Genomic DNA, 14043 nt, shown 5'->3' on the forward strand with positions numbered 1-14043 from the left:
GGACGATAAAGCCATTGCGGAGAAACTAAATGATTTCTTTGCTTCAGTCTTCACGGCTGAGGACGTTGGGGAGATTCCCGAATCTGCACCGTCCTTTGTGAGTGATGAATCTGAGGAACTGTCCCGAATTGAAGTGTCATTAGAGGAGGTTTTGGAACAAATAGAAAAACTTAATGTTAACAAATCTCCAGGACCGGATGGCATTCATCCAAGGGTTCTAAAAGAACTCAAATGGGAAATTGCTGAGCTATTATCTGTGGTTTGTAACCTATCCTTTAAATCGGCTTCCGTACCTAATGACTGGAAGGTAGCCAACGTGACACCAATATTTAAAAAGGGCTCTAGAGGCGATCCTGGCAATTATAGACCGGTAAGTCTAACTTCAGTACCGGGCAAATTAGTCGAAACAATAGTAAAGAATAAAATTGTGAACCATGTAGAAGAACATAATTTGTTGGACAAAAGTCAACATGGTTTCTGTAAAGGGAAAGCCTGTCTTACTAATCTGTTAGAGTTCTTTGAAGGTGTTAACAAGCATGCAGATAAAGGGGATCCAGTAGATATAGTATACTTGGATTGTCAGAAAGCCTTTGACAAGGCCCTCACCAAAGGCTCTTGTGTAAATTACATGGCCATGGTATAAGAGGGAAGGTCCTTTCTTGGATTGCGAACTGGTTAAAAGACAGGAAACAAAGGGTAGGTATAAATGGTAAATTTTCAGATTGGAGAGGGGTAACTAGTGGTGTACCCCAAGGGTCAGTCCTGGGACCAATCCTTTTCAACTTATTCATAAATGATCTGGAGAAAGGGGGTAAGCAGTGAGGTAGTAAGTTTGTGGATGATACCAAACTGTTTAGGATAGTCAAGACAGAAGCAGACTGTGAGGGAATCCAAGAAGATCTCACCAAACTCAGTGATTGGGCAGCAAAATGGCAAATGAAATTTAATGCGGATAAGTGTAAAGTAATGCACATTGAAAAAAATAACCCCAACTATATGTACAGTATGATGGGGGCTTATTTGGCTACGACAAATCAGGAAAGGGATCTTGGAGTTATCGTGGACAGTTCTCTGAAAACTTCCACGCAGTGTGCAGCGGCGGTCAAAAAGGCAAATAGGTTGCTAGGAATTATTAGGAAAGGGATAGAAAATAAGACACAGAATATCTTACTGCCCCTATATAAAACTATGGTACGCCCACATCTTGAATACTGTGAACAGATGTGGTCACCTCACCTCAAAAAAGATATTTTGGCCTTGGAAAGGGTTCAGAAAAGGGCAACTAAAATGATTAGGGGTTTGGAACGGGTTCCATGTGAGGAGAGGTTAAAGCGACTGGGACTTTTCAGTTTAGAAAAGAGGAGACTGAGGGGGGGATATGATAGAGGTCTATAAAATCATGAGTGGTGTGGAGAGAGCAGATAAAGAAAAGTTATTTATTAGTTCCCATAATAGAAGAACTAGAGGACACCAAATTAAATTAATGGGTAGCAGGTTTAAAACGAATAAAAGAAAGTTCTTCACACAGCGTGTAGTCAACCTGTGGAACTCCTTGCCAAAGGAGGCTGTGAAGGCTAGGACTATAATAGAGTTTAAAGAGAAGCTAGATAATTTCATGGAGGTTAGGTCCATAAAAGGCTATTAGCCAGGGGATAAAATGGTGTCCTTGGCCTCTGTTTTTCAGAGGCTGGAGAAAGATGGCAGGAGACAAATTGCTCGATCATTGTCTTCGGTCCACCCTCTCTGGGGCACCTGGTGCTGGCCACTGTCGGTAGACAGGATACTGGGCTAGAAGGACCTTTGGTCTGACCCAGTACGGCCGTTCTTATGTTCTTATGTTCTAAGCAAGTTGTGGTTTTGGATCCAATTCTGAACGAGTTCTGGTGTGAAATCAGAGGATGAGAATCTAAATAAGCTTCTTCTCCCTGGCCAGAAATCCATATAAGTTCAAATTCAAAGTTCTAGTTTTGGCCCATTTCTGATAGTTCACATTTGTACTGGCTTCACATTTTTCACTGTGTGCCACTTAGCAGTGAAAGTAACTTAACATTTCTTACAGATACTGTCCTATTGCGACCTGGTTCCCTGCCAGCTCTTTAAATACCTCCCAGCTGGCTTTTACTGCAGCGTAGCCAGCTCTTGCTGGAGCAGCGCACCAGAGCACACCTGCTTACTTTCACCTCTGGTGCAACTTCAATCTTGTATTTGCTAAAATCTCCGAGTGAGTAAGTACAAGCAGTCCCTGGGTTACGTCAGTCCGACTTAAGTCGGACCCCTAGTTAAGAACCAGAGGGAAGCGGGGGCCCGCTAGTGTGGGGTGCCTCCCCCACTGTTGCCGCCTCTGGCGGCACAGGGGGTGCTTCCCCCCAGCAGACCAGGGAGACGTGGAGCTAACCCCCCCCCCCAGCAGACCAGGGAGACGTGGAGCGGCTTTTCTCGCTGCGGAGGACGCGGGCAGCGGGACCGCCGAGACGCACCGCGGTCCCGCCGCCCGCGTCCTCCGCGGTGAGAAAAGCCGCTCCGCGTCTCCCTGGTCTGCTGGGGGGGGGGGCATGCAGCTATTGCGCCCCCCCCACAACAGACCAGGCTTTTCTGGCCGACGCCTGGGGTAGAGCAGCTGGGGGGCTGCCGGGTTGGTCCCGCAGCGCCGAGGTGCGGCGCTACTGGACCAACCCAGCAGCACCCCAGCTGCTCTGCCCCAGGCGTCCCCAAGTCAGCCGCTGCTGAAACTGACCAGCGGCTGACTACAGGAAGCCCTAGGCAGAGCTGCTCTGCCCCGGGCTTCCTGGAATCAGCCGCTGATCAGTTTCAGCAGCAGCTGAAACCTGGGGTAGAGCAGCTGGGGTAGAGCAGCTGGGGTGCTGCCAGGTTGGTCCCCGCAGCGCCGAAGTACGGTACTGCAGGGACCTACCCAGCAGCGCCCCAGCTGCTCTGTCCCAGGTGTCCAGATTCAGCCGCTGTTGAAACTGATCAGCGGCTGATTCCAGGAAGCCCGAGGCAGAGCAGCTCTGCCTCGGGCTTCCTGGAGTCAGCCGCTGATCAGTTTCAGCAGCGGCTGACTTGGGAACACCTGGGGCAGAGCAGCTGGGGTGCTGCCGGGTTGGTCCAGTAGCGCCGAGGAACAGCGCTGCGGGACCAACCCAGCACCACCCCAGCAGCTCTGCCCCATGCGTGTCCGATTCAGCCGCTGCTGGTCAGTTTCAACAGTGGCTGAATCTGGACGCCAGTTCCGACTTACATACAAATTCAACTTAAGAACAAACCTACAGTCCCTATCTTGTACGTAACCCGGGGACTGCCTGTACTGTGCTATCACTGGACAGAAAGCAGAACATTTAGGGAGGGAGGAAATGCTACACAGAAAAATAAAACTAGAAGATTATGACTTTTACAGGGACTGATCCAAAGCTCACTGAAATCAATGGAAAGATTCCTATTGACTTCAGTAGGTTTTCAATCAGACCCCGTATTTCCATACAGGCCTTATAGTGATGATACTGTTAGGGTGCATCTACACAGCACCCTTGCTTGAAATAAGCTACGCAATTTAAACTACATAAATTGCTGTAGCTTATTTCGAGTTAATTTCAAAATAACTTATTTCGTAATTTGGCGCTGTCTACAGAGTCAACTTTTGAAATAAACTGTTCTTCTGAAACATCCCTTAATCCTCATGGAACAGGGACGTCAGAATAGTGAGACCATTATATTTTGAAATAATGGGCTTGTTTCAAAGATGTGGAATAGCTATTTCGGGATACTAGACATATCCCGAAATAGCGCTACAGTGTAGATGTACCCTTACAGTTTAGTCAGACAAGGTATCTGAATTAGGACCTTAAACTCAACTATTTTTTAGGGAACACAATCTGCATTTTACTGATTAACTGAACTTCTTGACAATGGAAGTGATGCAGTTTACAGGCCAGTCCACTGTAATATTCATATTTGTATTCAGCTAATTATCCTATGATGACAGCACATCAGATAGACACATGCAAGAAGTACATTGTAGATATCAAATTGGCTTCCCTTTTAAAAAGCCTTAGTATGTATGGTGTGCTTAAGTCTTACTTTAGACAGAAAAATTCTGTCTGGCCTACGTAGCAAAAGAGAAATGTATAATACGCCTGATGTGCCTCCAGAGCCTTTGTCCACTGAGCTGCAGAGGGCGGGTCTCAGTAGAAGTAGCATGTTCCATATAGAATCCAGACCTGCTCAGAACTAGTATGTACTCACCCCACTGATAATACCTTCAGGCAATTTGTAGAGTCAGCTATGCACAGTCCCTTGGCCAGCCAGAACACAGGCACAAAGTAAACAGAGTTGTTAATAGAAAAACAGCGTGAGTTTGTCCTCATTTGGGGGTAAACCCCAGTCAGCCAGAATTTGTCAGAAGAAAAATATTTTGAGGAATCATAGTGGAACTTGTTTTCCAAAGTTTTATTCTTAATCTCTCTAAAATATATTACTGTTTTGAGAACGTTCTAACATCGTAATCCATAAAATATATTCTCTTTTCTCACTTCAGTGTGCAAAGTACAAAAATAAAACAAAATGGTTTGTTGAAAGATATCAAAGATAGGAAGCAAGTCTGTTCATGACACTAGTGTCCATTTTCTAATGCAGAGTGCACAGTGAGTTCAGAGGCAAACAAAGCAAGGTGCCTTTTTGTATTCTTTTTTGCAGCTGGCTGATCGCAGAATTTGACTTCAATGTTACCATCACTGAATGCTTCTCTCCTAGCCTCTAAAGCAGTGGGCTCTCTTTGAAAAAGATTTGCCTTTTGCTGAATCATAGTAATCCCCGAGTTTCCAGGTCGCCTGGAAGGGGATGGGTTTTCCTTGACGGTACAAAAGCAGATTGCAGAGAGGAAATTTTTCTTGAAGTTCTTGTTCATAAAGGCATAGACCATAGGGTTACAAATGGAATTGAAAAACCCAACGATCTGAACAATTGCAAAAATCATCTTGATTGTGACATCGTCATACTCACTTTCAAAATTACCTGGGAAAAAAGAAATATAATTATATAGATACCCACACACTGTATCTATTTAAACCCACCCTTGTAAATTAGAAGCTCTTGCTCAGCTTCAAGAAAAACGTCTTAGATGTATTTATCCATTTTAATAAAAAGTTTTGACCAGAAAGCAAAAAAAGAAAAAAAAAGAGTCATTCATGAACTGCAAAAGTAATAGACACAAAGCTACCACTCAGTTACACACATTGTTCCCTATGTTCCATCTTTATTTCAGATTTGTAAATGCTGTTTTTGTCACCCAATACGGTCCTCTGGCTTTTTTACAACTCATTCACTGGGAAACTAGCTCTCCTCTATGCTCCACACTTTGGGTCCAATCCAGGATGCATATAAGCCAGTAAAGCTCCAGCCATTTAAAATAAATATTAATGATGAGTATTTATAGAGTACTTCACATGTTCAAAGCACTTTAAATAGTAGTTGGGAGTGTGGCCTAATAGAAAGTGAACAGTATTGGGACTAACAAGAGCTGGATCCTATTCCCAGCTCCTCCACTGGCCTGCTGGGTAAATCTCTGTACCTCAGTTTCCCCATCTGCAAAACAGAGATAATGATACTGACTCCTTTGTAAAGTGCTTTGACATCAATGGATGAAAAGCTCTATAAAAGTGAGTTATCAGCTAGGTAAATACTACACCCATTTTAAAAACAAAGGAAAAGAAGCAAGGAGAAGAGACAAGCCAGGCAACAAGTCAGTAGCAGAGTTGGGATTCCAATTTAAAATCAACTCATAGTCCTGTGCTTAACTAACCAGGCTTTACTTCTGTCCACCTATACCAACAATTGAATTCATTTCAGAGTCTCATCTATGGTTAATGTAGAAGTAGGGTTTTGCCTTCAAGGAACAGAGTGACCTGGACTTTATACAAACATGCATGTCCTCTTGCATGCACAAAATCACCTCTGGAAATGAATTAGAATCTGGTTGTAAATAATAACACTGATTGTCAGGATACGGCTTAAAAATACAGTATTTACTGATAATCATAGTCAGTCACATGCTGCATAAATACAGAATTCCAAAAATATGTAATTATGGTTCACACTGAAATAGATGTAATCAGACCAATGTCCATTCAAAGTTAAACACATGAAATCAGTTTCTTCAGTGAAATGGAAATGTTGGTCCGCTATCACTCTCTCTCTGTGTCTCTCTCCATTCATAAAGACTTCTAAGAAAATGCAAGTTACATTCCCCTATTTCTCATGGGCTCCAACTTTTGAATATTCAATGTAATAAAATATTAAACATTGATTTTCCTCTTAATTTTTCCAAAAGAGGTGTTCCCAAACTAGAAAATTAAAATGAAAGGTGACAGATTTTTTTTTGCTTTGTTATTTAACAATAAACCCTATTGATCAGGCAACAGTCCAAGTAGCAGAGAGAGTGATTAGTGACATGGAGAGAAGTATGAGGTTAAGAAAACTACAGGCTTATCATTCAAAAAAGGAACATTTATATATAATGGTTGGTTGACATTGGTTGGAATGAACCATGTGTTTTCAATTGATTAATCAATGGAGGACGAGAAATGCATCAGCCCCATTGCTCTGTGCTGATACTTAATTGCTAGTATTTTAAAGTAGATCTTTGGTATTTGAGGCCTGGCAGGAGTCAGGATCCCCAATCTGGTTCAAATTTCTGAGACAATCAAAGCAGTATCCAAAAATTTCTTGACCCAAAACCCACAGATAGTCTCGGATTTGCAATGAATATGTTTTGACCTGCAACAACAACAAGGAGTCGGGTGGCATTTTAAAGACAAACAAATGTATTAGAGCATAAAGCTTTCATGAGCTACAGTTCATTTCCTCAGATGCTGAAGAGAAAAAGGCAGACAGACAAAGCGGGGGGTGGGAAGGGGAGGATACAGAGATGGGAGTGTGACAACAGTGCTATTTAAAATCAGTCTGACACTCTTTGGGGTAGTTAGAAGGGTTATGGCACTTCTGGTATTTCCAGTGCTTGCATTTCTGCCACTTCTTGAGCACGGCACTCACATGCTGATTTTGCTCCTCCTCCATGCACCAAAGGGGAAAGCAAGGGAAAGGCAAGCCTGACAGGGGCCTCTGAGATCCTGGGCACCAGAACAGGTCTGCCGGCTACCAATTCCTTGTCCTGTGAGATATGGCACAGACTTGAGATGAAGCAACGGTAGGAAGGAGACATTTTACATTCAGATTTGGGAGCAGGTGTCAGTGTTTTTCTCATCTGATACCAGCTGTGTTAATTGCTGTCCCCAGTAAGGGACTGTGATGGGGCAAAGAGAACCCACAACTGCAGCAAAGGAAAATCTATGGACCCCACTAGCTCTCTCTCACCATATCTGCAGCCAATGCCAAGCTTAGAAAGAGGGATACAAGGAGAGAGACTGACTTAAGTCAGGGCTGAGAGAACTAGTCGTAATGAGAATCAGAGTAGCTGTGAAGTGAAAGGAAAACAGAAGAAAACAATGGAATATTGAACAGCTGGGAGGAAGATGAGGAAACAATTTTAAATGAAAACTTCAGTATGAAGTTCCAAAAGCTATAAAAAGAACAAAAATATTACTCCAGGCAGGAAGGTACGAGCTTTGAAAGGCTTAAACACCTATCTGAAAAAACTCTGTGGATGATACTAGGACTGGACAATAGAATATGAGGAAGAGATTTAGGTTGGATATTAGGAAAACTTCCTAACTGTCAGGGTGATTAAGCACTGGAATAAATTGCCTACAGAAGTTGTGGAATCTCAGATTTTTAAAAGCAGGTTAGACAAACACCTGTCAGGAATGGTCTAGATTAGATAATATTTAGTTCTGCCATGAGAGCAGGGGACTGGACTAGCTGAGCTCTCTAGGTCCCTTCCAGTCCTATGATTCTAAGCTTCCCCCAGTCGGGCTTTCAGTGCTGCCCAGCTCACACACCCAGAGTTCTGGCTGCTGCTGTTCCTGTTGTAATGGCCAAGGTGGGAAGGAGTCCTGGACCCTATTAAATCTCCAGACCCAGTTACAGCTGATACTTTTGCCCCTCCCCTCCTAATTAGCAGCCATGCCTCTATCACAGTGATTCTTAACTCACAGGTCCCATGCAGTCCAATTAGCACACAGTTACAGCCCAGCTGTGTGCTAAAAATATCCTGGTTCCTGCTGTCTGGTGCCATTCAGCCAGATTCACAGCCTGACCCCACATGATGGGGTCCAGGATCTGGGTCCTGGTTGCTTGGCTCCATGTCCCATTGTGTGGAGAGGTCTCTGGGTGGAAGGTGCGGGGCATAGGGGTCTGTGAGAGATTTTTGTGGGGGGACACGATGGCATTAAATCTGCAACCCACATAGTTTGAAACCCACTGCTCTATCACCAGAGACAGTGTTTATTATTCCAGATTTAAAAGCATACATTCACTCTTGCTATCTGGTAATGGGTGCGTTAGATACAATATCAGTGATTCCATTACTGAAAAATAAAGAAACACTCAAAAAGGAAATGCTTTACTTTTCCGAAGTGTGGCAGATACTCACTGTATTCTATCATCATGTGAATCACATGGAAAGGGGCCCAGCAGACTGCAAATAAAACCACCACCATCACCATCATAACGATTGCTCGCTTCTTCTTCCTGAAATTACACTATGGTAGTTTTTACAGAATAACTTTGAATAAACTGCTGATTAACACAAATGCCTCAGGATCAGTTTCTAAAGGTATTTAGGTGCCTCAAGATGCAGGTAGGCACAAAGGTGCCCATTTGCTTAACCCTCCTTGAAATCACTGTATATTACTGACTCAAATTAAATGAGTAATAAATAAACACAGCCATGTCATATTTTCCCAATGCAGGATCTAATTTGAAATGCAAACTCTGCTTACTTTCATGAAATTGCACTAAAACTCTGCCATTTACTTATGCAGCTCTAAATATTTGGTACACTGAATGCAGTCCCTCTCCCACATTCAGATTATTGATGAGAACCCAGACTTCGAATTATTTTCAAAAGTGACTAGTCATTAAGTGATTAGTCTGAGGGTCCAATCTGCAACACATTAAAGTGGCTTGACTTTCACAACATGGATGCTAAGCATGGTCTGAAAAAAAATCAGGCCTCTCCTTGGTTGTCTGGAGTAGGGCACTCAAATGGAGGTACCGTAATCCCAGGATGCCAATGCCTGAATGCCAATTGGCAGAGACCCTTTCTCCCCATGCACATCGTAGCTCACATTAGACCTGACACACTGATTGCCCCCAACAACGCTGTAATAATATACATCCCAAGGGTGCTGTGTAAGGTATCCTACATAAACTGGTGATACACAATCATTGTAGGGTATACATCTGGGTTGTGCATGAGTTATAGATGTGTGCTGGAAATAAGGTCCTAAAAGGTGTTTGGGAGGCAGAGTGTAACCCCAACCTATCCTAGACAGAAAAATGTGTATTTACCTATCTGAATAGCTTGGTTACAGGCAGCAAACAGTGAAAGCACATATACATAAAAGATAAATAAAGCCATCAAACTAAACAAACAGGGGTGGAGAAAACAATCACAGTGAGGGACAGAAACAGCACCCCAGGAAACCTTTCTGGCTCCAGAGGAAGAGACAATGGACTTTGAGTAATTCAAGGAGATCAAAAAAACATTCCGTTTTTCATAACTGAGGGGATAATGGAGTACAGCCTCTTATGAGCTATAAAAGCTAGGGCCTCTTGACCTAAAAGACAAGAGCTGCTGGAAACTTGATGCAAGTGAAAAACCTGCGTAGACAAAGACTGTAACTTGCTAAAATTGAGTTTCAGTCACTAGAGAGGTACAGTTACAAATAAAACAGAATACTGACACTTAAATATCTATTCATTAGTAATAAAATAATTTGTTTTATTACAAAATAAACACAATGCTCTGTATTAACAGTGGAAGGCAAATCATCAGCTAACTGAACATACAGAGTCATGCACTGTCTCTTTTGTAATAGTGAACTCAGTAACTTTAGGAAAAGCAAGATTTGGATGGGCAGAATCCAGAAGAGTTTACTGGCAAGATAGACAAGTTATTGTGTTGGGAAACTGAGGTAGAGCAGTACCACATTGGCTCACAGTTCTAGGTGTCCAGAGCCAGAAATCACAAGCAGTATAGTCTGGCAGTGGGGTCTCTGATGGAAGGGCGGAGCCAGGGGTAGCCAGCTCCCTCCCCAGTTCCTGAGCACTCAAAGCCACGCTGAGTGCCTGGTATGGTGCTTCAACACTAATTCTAAGGAGTCTGGGTATCTGGCCACTATCACTGCTGCTGCAGTAGCAGAGTTGGCATCCAAGAGCTCTGGGCCCCTTTGAAACACCAGGCTCCAGTGCAACTGCCCCCTTTGCTCCCCCACCCCTTTGTTGATGGGCCTGTAGTCTGGATTTACATACAACTTGCTGGCTGACTAAGGTTCACACCTCAAGCCCTGGTAATATAGATGTGTAAGTGATTCAGAGAAGGCATTGATAGAGAGATTGGCATGCTGTATGCAAAAGAATAAAACTCCTGGCTTTGGGAAGCTTTAAAACCTCTGTGCCTTTGCATGCCAAGTACACTTTAGCTAAAAGTCTAGTATACATTTTAGACGTTGGTGTACAGGATTGCATTCCAGCAAAAATTCCCAGGGGAAGTAATGTATTAATTATGTCTAACACCTTTAATATGGTAACCTGCAGCAAAAGCAAATATCACTCTGTAGTGTCAGGAAGGAACTATGAAGACGAAGAAACAACTCAGGGAGAAAGGACATCCCTGGCTCTAACTTACCAGACAAAGTGAGTCTCCAGGGAGAAGGGGGAGAGAGGCTCCAATCAGAGCAGACAGACAGCAGGAATTTGCATCAGAGTATGGAGCAGTCCCATCCCTAGACAGCATGAGACCTATCCTTAGGGAACCGCAGTTGGGGAAAATAGGAAGGTTTTTTTTGAAGAGGAGAGAAGAATGCATAGAGAGAGTCCAATGGGAAAAAATTAAAAGTACTGGTAAGCTTTACAAGCAGTTGGCTTTGCCTGGTAAGCATTGCAGGGAGTTAATGACATTAGTCTACAACTGTCCTTTTGCAGGCCTCTTGGGGACTTATGAAAGATTGAAAAGCAATTTTTATTGCACATATATAAGATAGGAGATTACTGTAGGTTTGTGATTTATATCCAGAGTGCAAGGACCTGCATGGTCTCACAAAAATCCCATACAACCCTTCCCTCTGATCAAGTAGGCATGTCTTAAGGTGGAATGATATTGTGGAACCTATGCCTCAGCCTACCCAAAGGAAAAAGAAATATATTTTGGTGTCTGAAGGGCTCCTGGTACCCAAAACCATGAGTCACTGTTGAAAATTTTGGCCCAAAGGTTAAGTTTAGGGCTACAGTTAAGGTGCCCAGAAATCACAGTAGTGTGTTATAAACATGGATGGATCATTTTATGTAGTTTTTTCAAACATCTGTAAATATGTGATTTAATTATTTGACAGCTTTTACCTCACTCTTTTAATGCAAAAGATAATTAATTAATTTATGGTAGACAGTCTAGAGAATATTGTATTTTAAACATCAATGTTGTTATATCTATTCGAGCACATCCAATTCTGATATCTAGAGAGGGACAAACAGCTCAAAAATCCATGATAGATCAAAAAGATAGATCTTTTTCTGGGCTCTGGAATACTGACTGTCTCATTACTCCATCCATGTCCAATATAGGTAAGGAACTGGATGGAACCTTACTGCCTGATCATTTTTGTTGCTTGAGGATAGTTTTTGGAGGACTGGGGTCTGTCTATACCATCTATTAGGGGTACTTGTTATGCTTTCACCAGAACACTTTGCAGGCTGAGGATGTCTGAATTTATTATTACTCATGAACTCCCAGAGAACATTATTACCACCATGAGTTATGAACCCAAGATAAATTTGTACCACTTGAGCTACAGTAATAGTTCCACTAGCAGGCAGAAGGAGTAGAATCTTATTCTCTATGCGGAGGAGTTACTAAGTGTGGGTGGGCGCCCACTTTACAAGAACGTTACATTACTATTTTATTCCATTTTGCAATTTCATCATTATCCTCATTTTGACTAACGTTACCCACTTGACTGAGACATCTACTTATTATTCTCCTTGGATTCCATATTTAATGTGGTACTCCCCTGTTTTCTGTGCACACACTACTAGAAGCTGCCATCACACTAGGAAACAAACTTGCCAAATTAAATGAAAATTGCACTGTAATACATAAAATAGGGCAATTGCTATACTAAATTGCAAAGAAGTGTAACTAACCATGCTCTTTAGTTGTCTGCTTGTTAATTATTCATTTTTTTTCACAGCATTTCAAACTAAGTTGCCATCTGGATGGTCTCACGAGGCACACACAAAAAAAAAAAACCCACAAACCTGAGGGCATTTAGTTCTCTTTAGAATCTGCCATAAATTAGAGTGTATCATGTTAGCTTTCAGATAAGTTCTCATTCTTTTTTATTTAATGTGCTACTTAGTCTGTAAGAGGCTGATAGAACAGTGATTATAGACACACAGTTAAATAATGAACTCGCCTTAGAAAACTTTTGATATTATTCATCTTATTACAGGTGCATTCTAAAGGGAATTGTATTTAATTACTCCTAATCTGCCTCAGGAATATAACAAACTGCTGCTTCTTTCCAATTCATGGCCTGCATTTTAAGTATCCAGTGTGGCACATCTTAAAAGAACCCAATTTTCAGAGTATAGGTTTTTAGTAATATTTGAAAACCAGACCCTTATAAAGTGTTGCAAATTGGGCACCAAGTATTAAATCATTAGTCATTTTTTAAAATCGTGTCCATCACTTCCCTTGTTTCCAGTTCCCAGATTTGCTTTTCCAAACTCAAAGTTCTAACTATATGTGTTTATTGTACAAACCTTGATATTTTAGACATTTCATTCCCATGGATGGTTTGAAGAACGGAAGCATCTCCCACTCGTTTCTTAATCCAGAGTTCATATCCAATCTTACTGTAGAGCAGAAGCATCAGCATCAGTGGAACAAGGAAGAGTATGACAAGAATGAAGGTGGCATATATCTTTTGATGAACAGCACTGGTCCACTCTTCCAAACAACAAACATGCTCTTTTTCATACAGAAAGTCATATTTAATCTGTAACACATGAAATAGAAGTGAGTCCACTTTAAGAAGTACCCTAACTATGAAGAATGTCACATTTTCTAAAGACCTTTGCTTTATAACCTGAATTCAGTGGAGAGACCATGCAAGTGAATTCAGTGGAGAGACCCCGGGCTCAGCTGTGTAGGGCTACCCTTTGAAACGCGGAGGCGGCATTCAAAGGGCAGCAGCTTCACAGCTGATCCCCAACGGCTCAACTGTGCAGCTGCTGCCCTTTGAACTCCACCTCTGCATTTCAAAGGGGCAACCCTGCACAGCTGAGCCCGAGGTCAGCTGTGCAGCGCTGCCCCTCTGAAGTACCCTCTTCCGCCCCCCCCCCCTCCGCTTTGCTGCCTCTATCTGATAGAGGCAGCAAGGGGGAAGGGGGAATTAACCAGTCGACTGACTATCTGATAAACTTTTACTTATCGACTAGTCCTTAACATCTCTAATACAAATCAATAAGTTAATGACAAATTTAAAACATAGAACTACATAGTGGATGAAAGAGCAACAGTGTGTCCAATTTATTTAGCCTTCCATGAGATTTTGATAAATAACCTCATTGGAGTGGTTGAACCAGTGCTTGTGACAGGAGAGATCATCTAGTCAGGCCTCTGCTAGGAACAGCAGGGACAGGTTGCTGAATGCAAGGAGCTGCCTGAGGTGAGCACCCCCATATCTGCGGCCTTGAAACCTCCTACATCCAAACTTCCTTCCAGAGCCCATGCCCTGCACCCCTTGTGCCCTGCACTCCCGCCCATGTTGCACCCCCTCGCATACCCAAACTCCCTCTCTCTTAGTTAACCTGTGTTTTTCCATTTATAAACACTCCCCATTCCCCAACATGCCAGCTTTTAATGCTAAA

General features: G+C 42.6%; 1 protein-coding gene and 1 long non-coding RNA gene across 2 annotated transcripts in view; one reads left to right on the forward strand and one right to left on the reverse strand.

The window, feature by feature from the left end:
• LOC142829573 (uncharacterized) overlaps positions 1-14043 on the forward strand; it is a 50023-nt gene that overhangs the window by 34722 nt on the left and 1258 nt on the right. The gene's annotated exons all lie outside the window — the stretch shown is intronic.
• Positions 3333-14043, reverse strand: part of QRFPR (pyroglutamylated RFamide peptide receptor) — a 74319-nt gene continuing 63608 nt past the window's right edge. The window contains exons 4-6 of the mRNA XM_006125586.3: positions 12934-13169; positions 8543-8640; positions 3333-5007 (exon numbers count right to left, since the gene is read on the reverse strand). Coding sequence (XP_006125648.1) covers positions 4607-5007; positions 8543-8640; positions 12934-13169 — 735 coding nt within the window. The 3' untranslated portion in view covers positions 3333-4606. The remainder of the gene's footprint in view (positions 5008-8542; positions 8641-12933; positions 13170-14043) is intronic.

The sequence above is a fragment of the Pelodiscus sinensis genome, chromosome 5 (assembly GCF_049634645.1).
Source record: "Pelodiscus sinensis isolate JC-2024 chromosome 5, ASM4963464v1, whole genome shotgun sequence".
NCBI classification, from domain to species: domain Eukaryota; kingdom Metazoa; phylum Chordata; order Testudines; family Trionychidae; genus Pelodiscus; species Pelodiscus sinensis.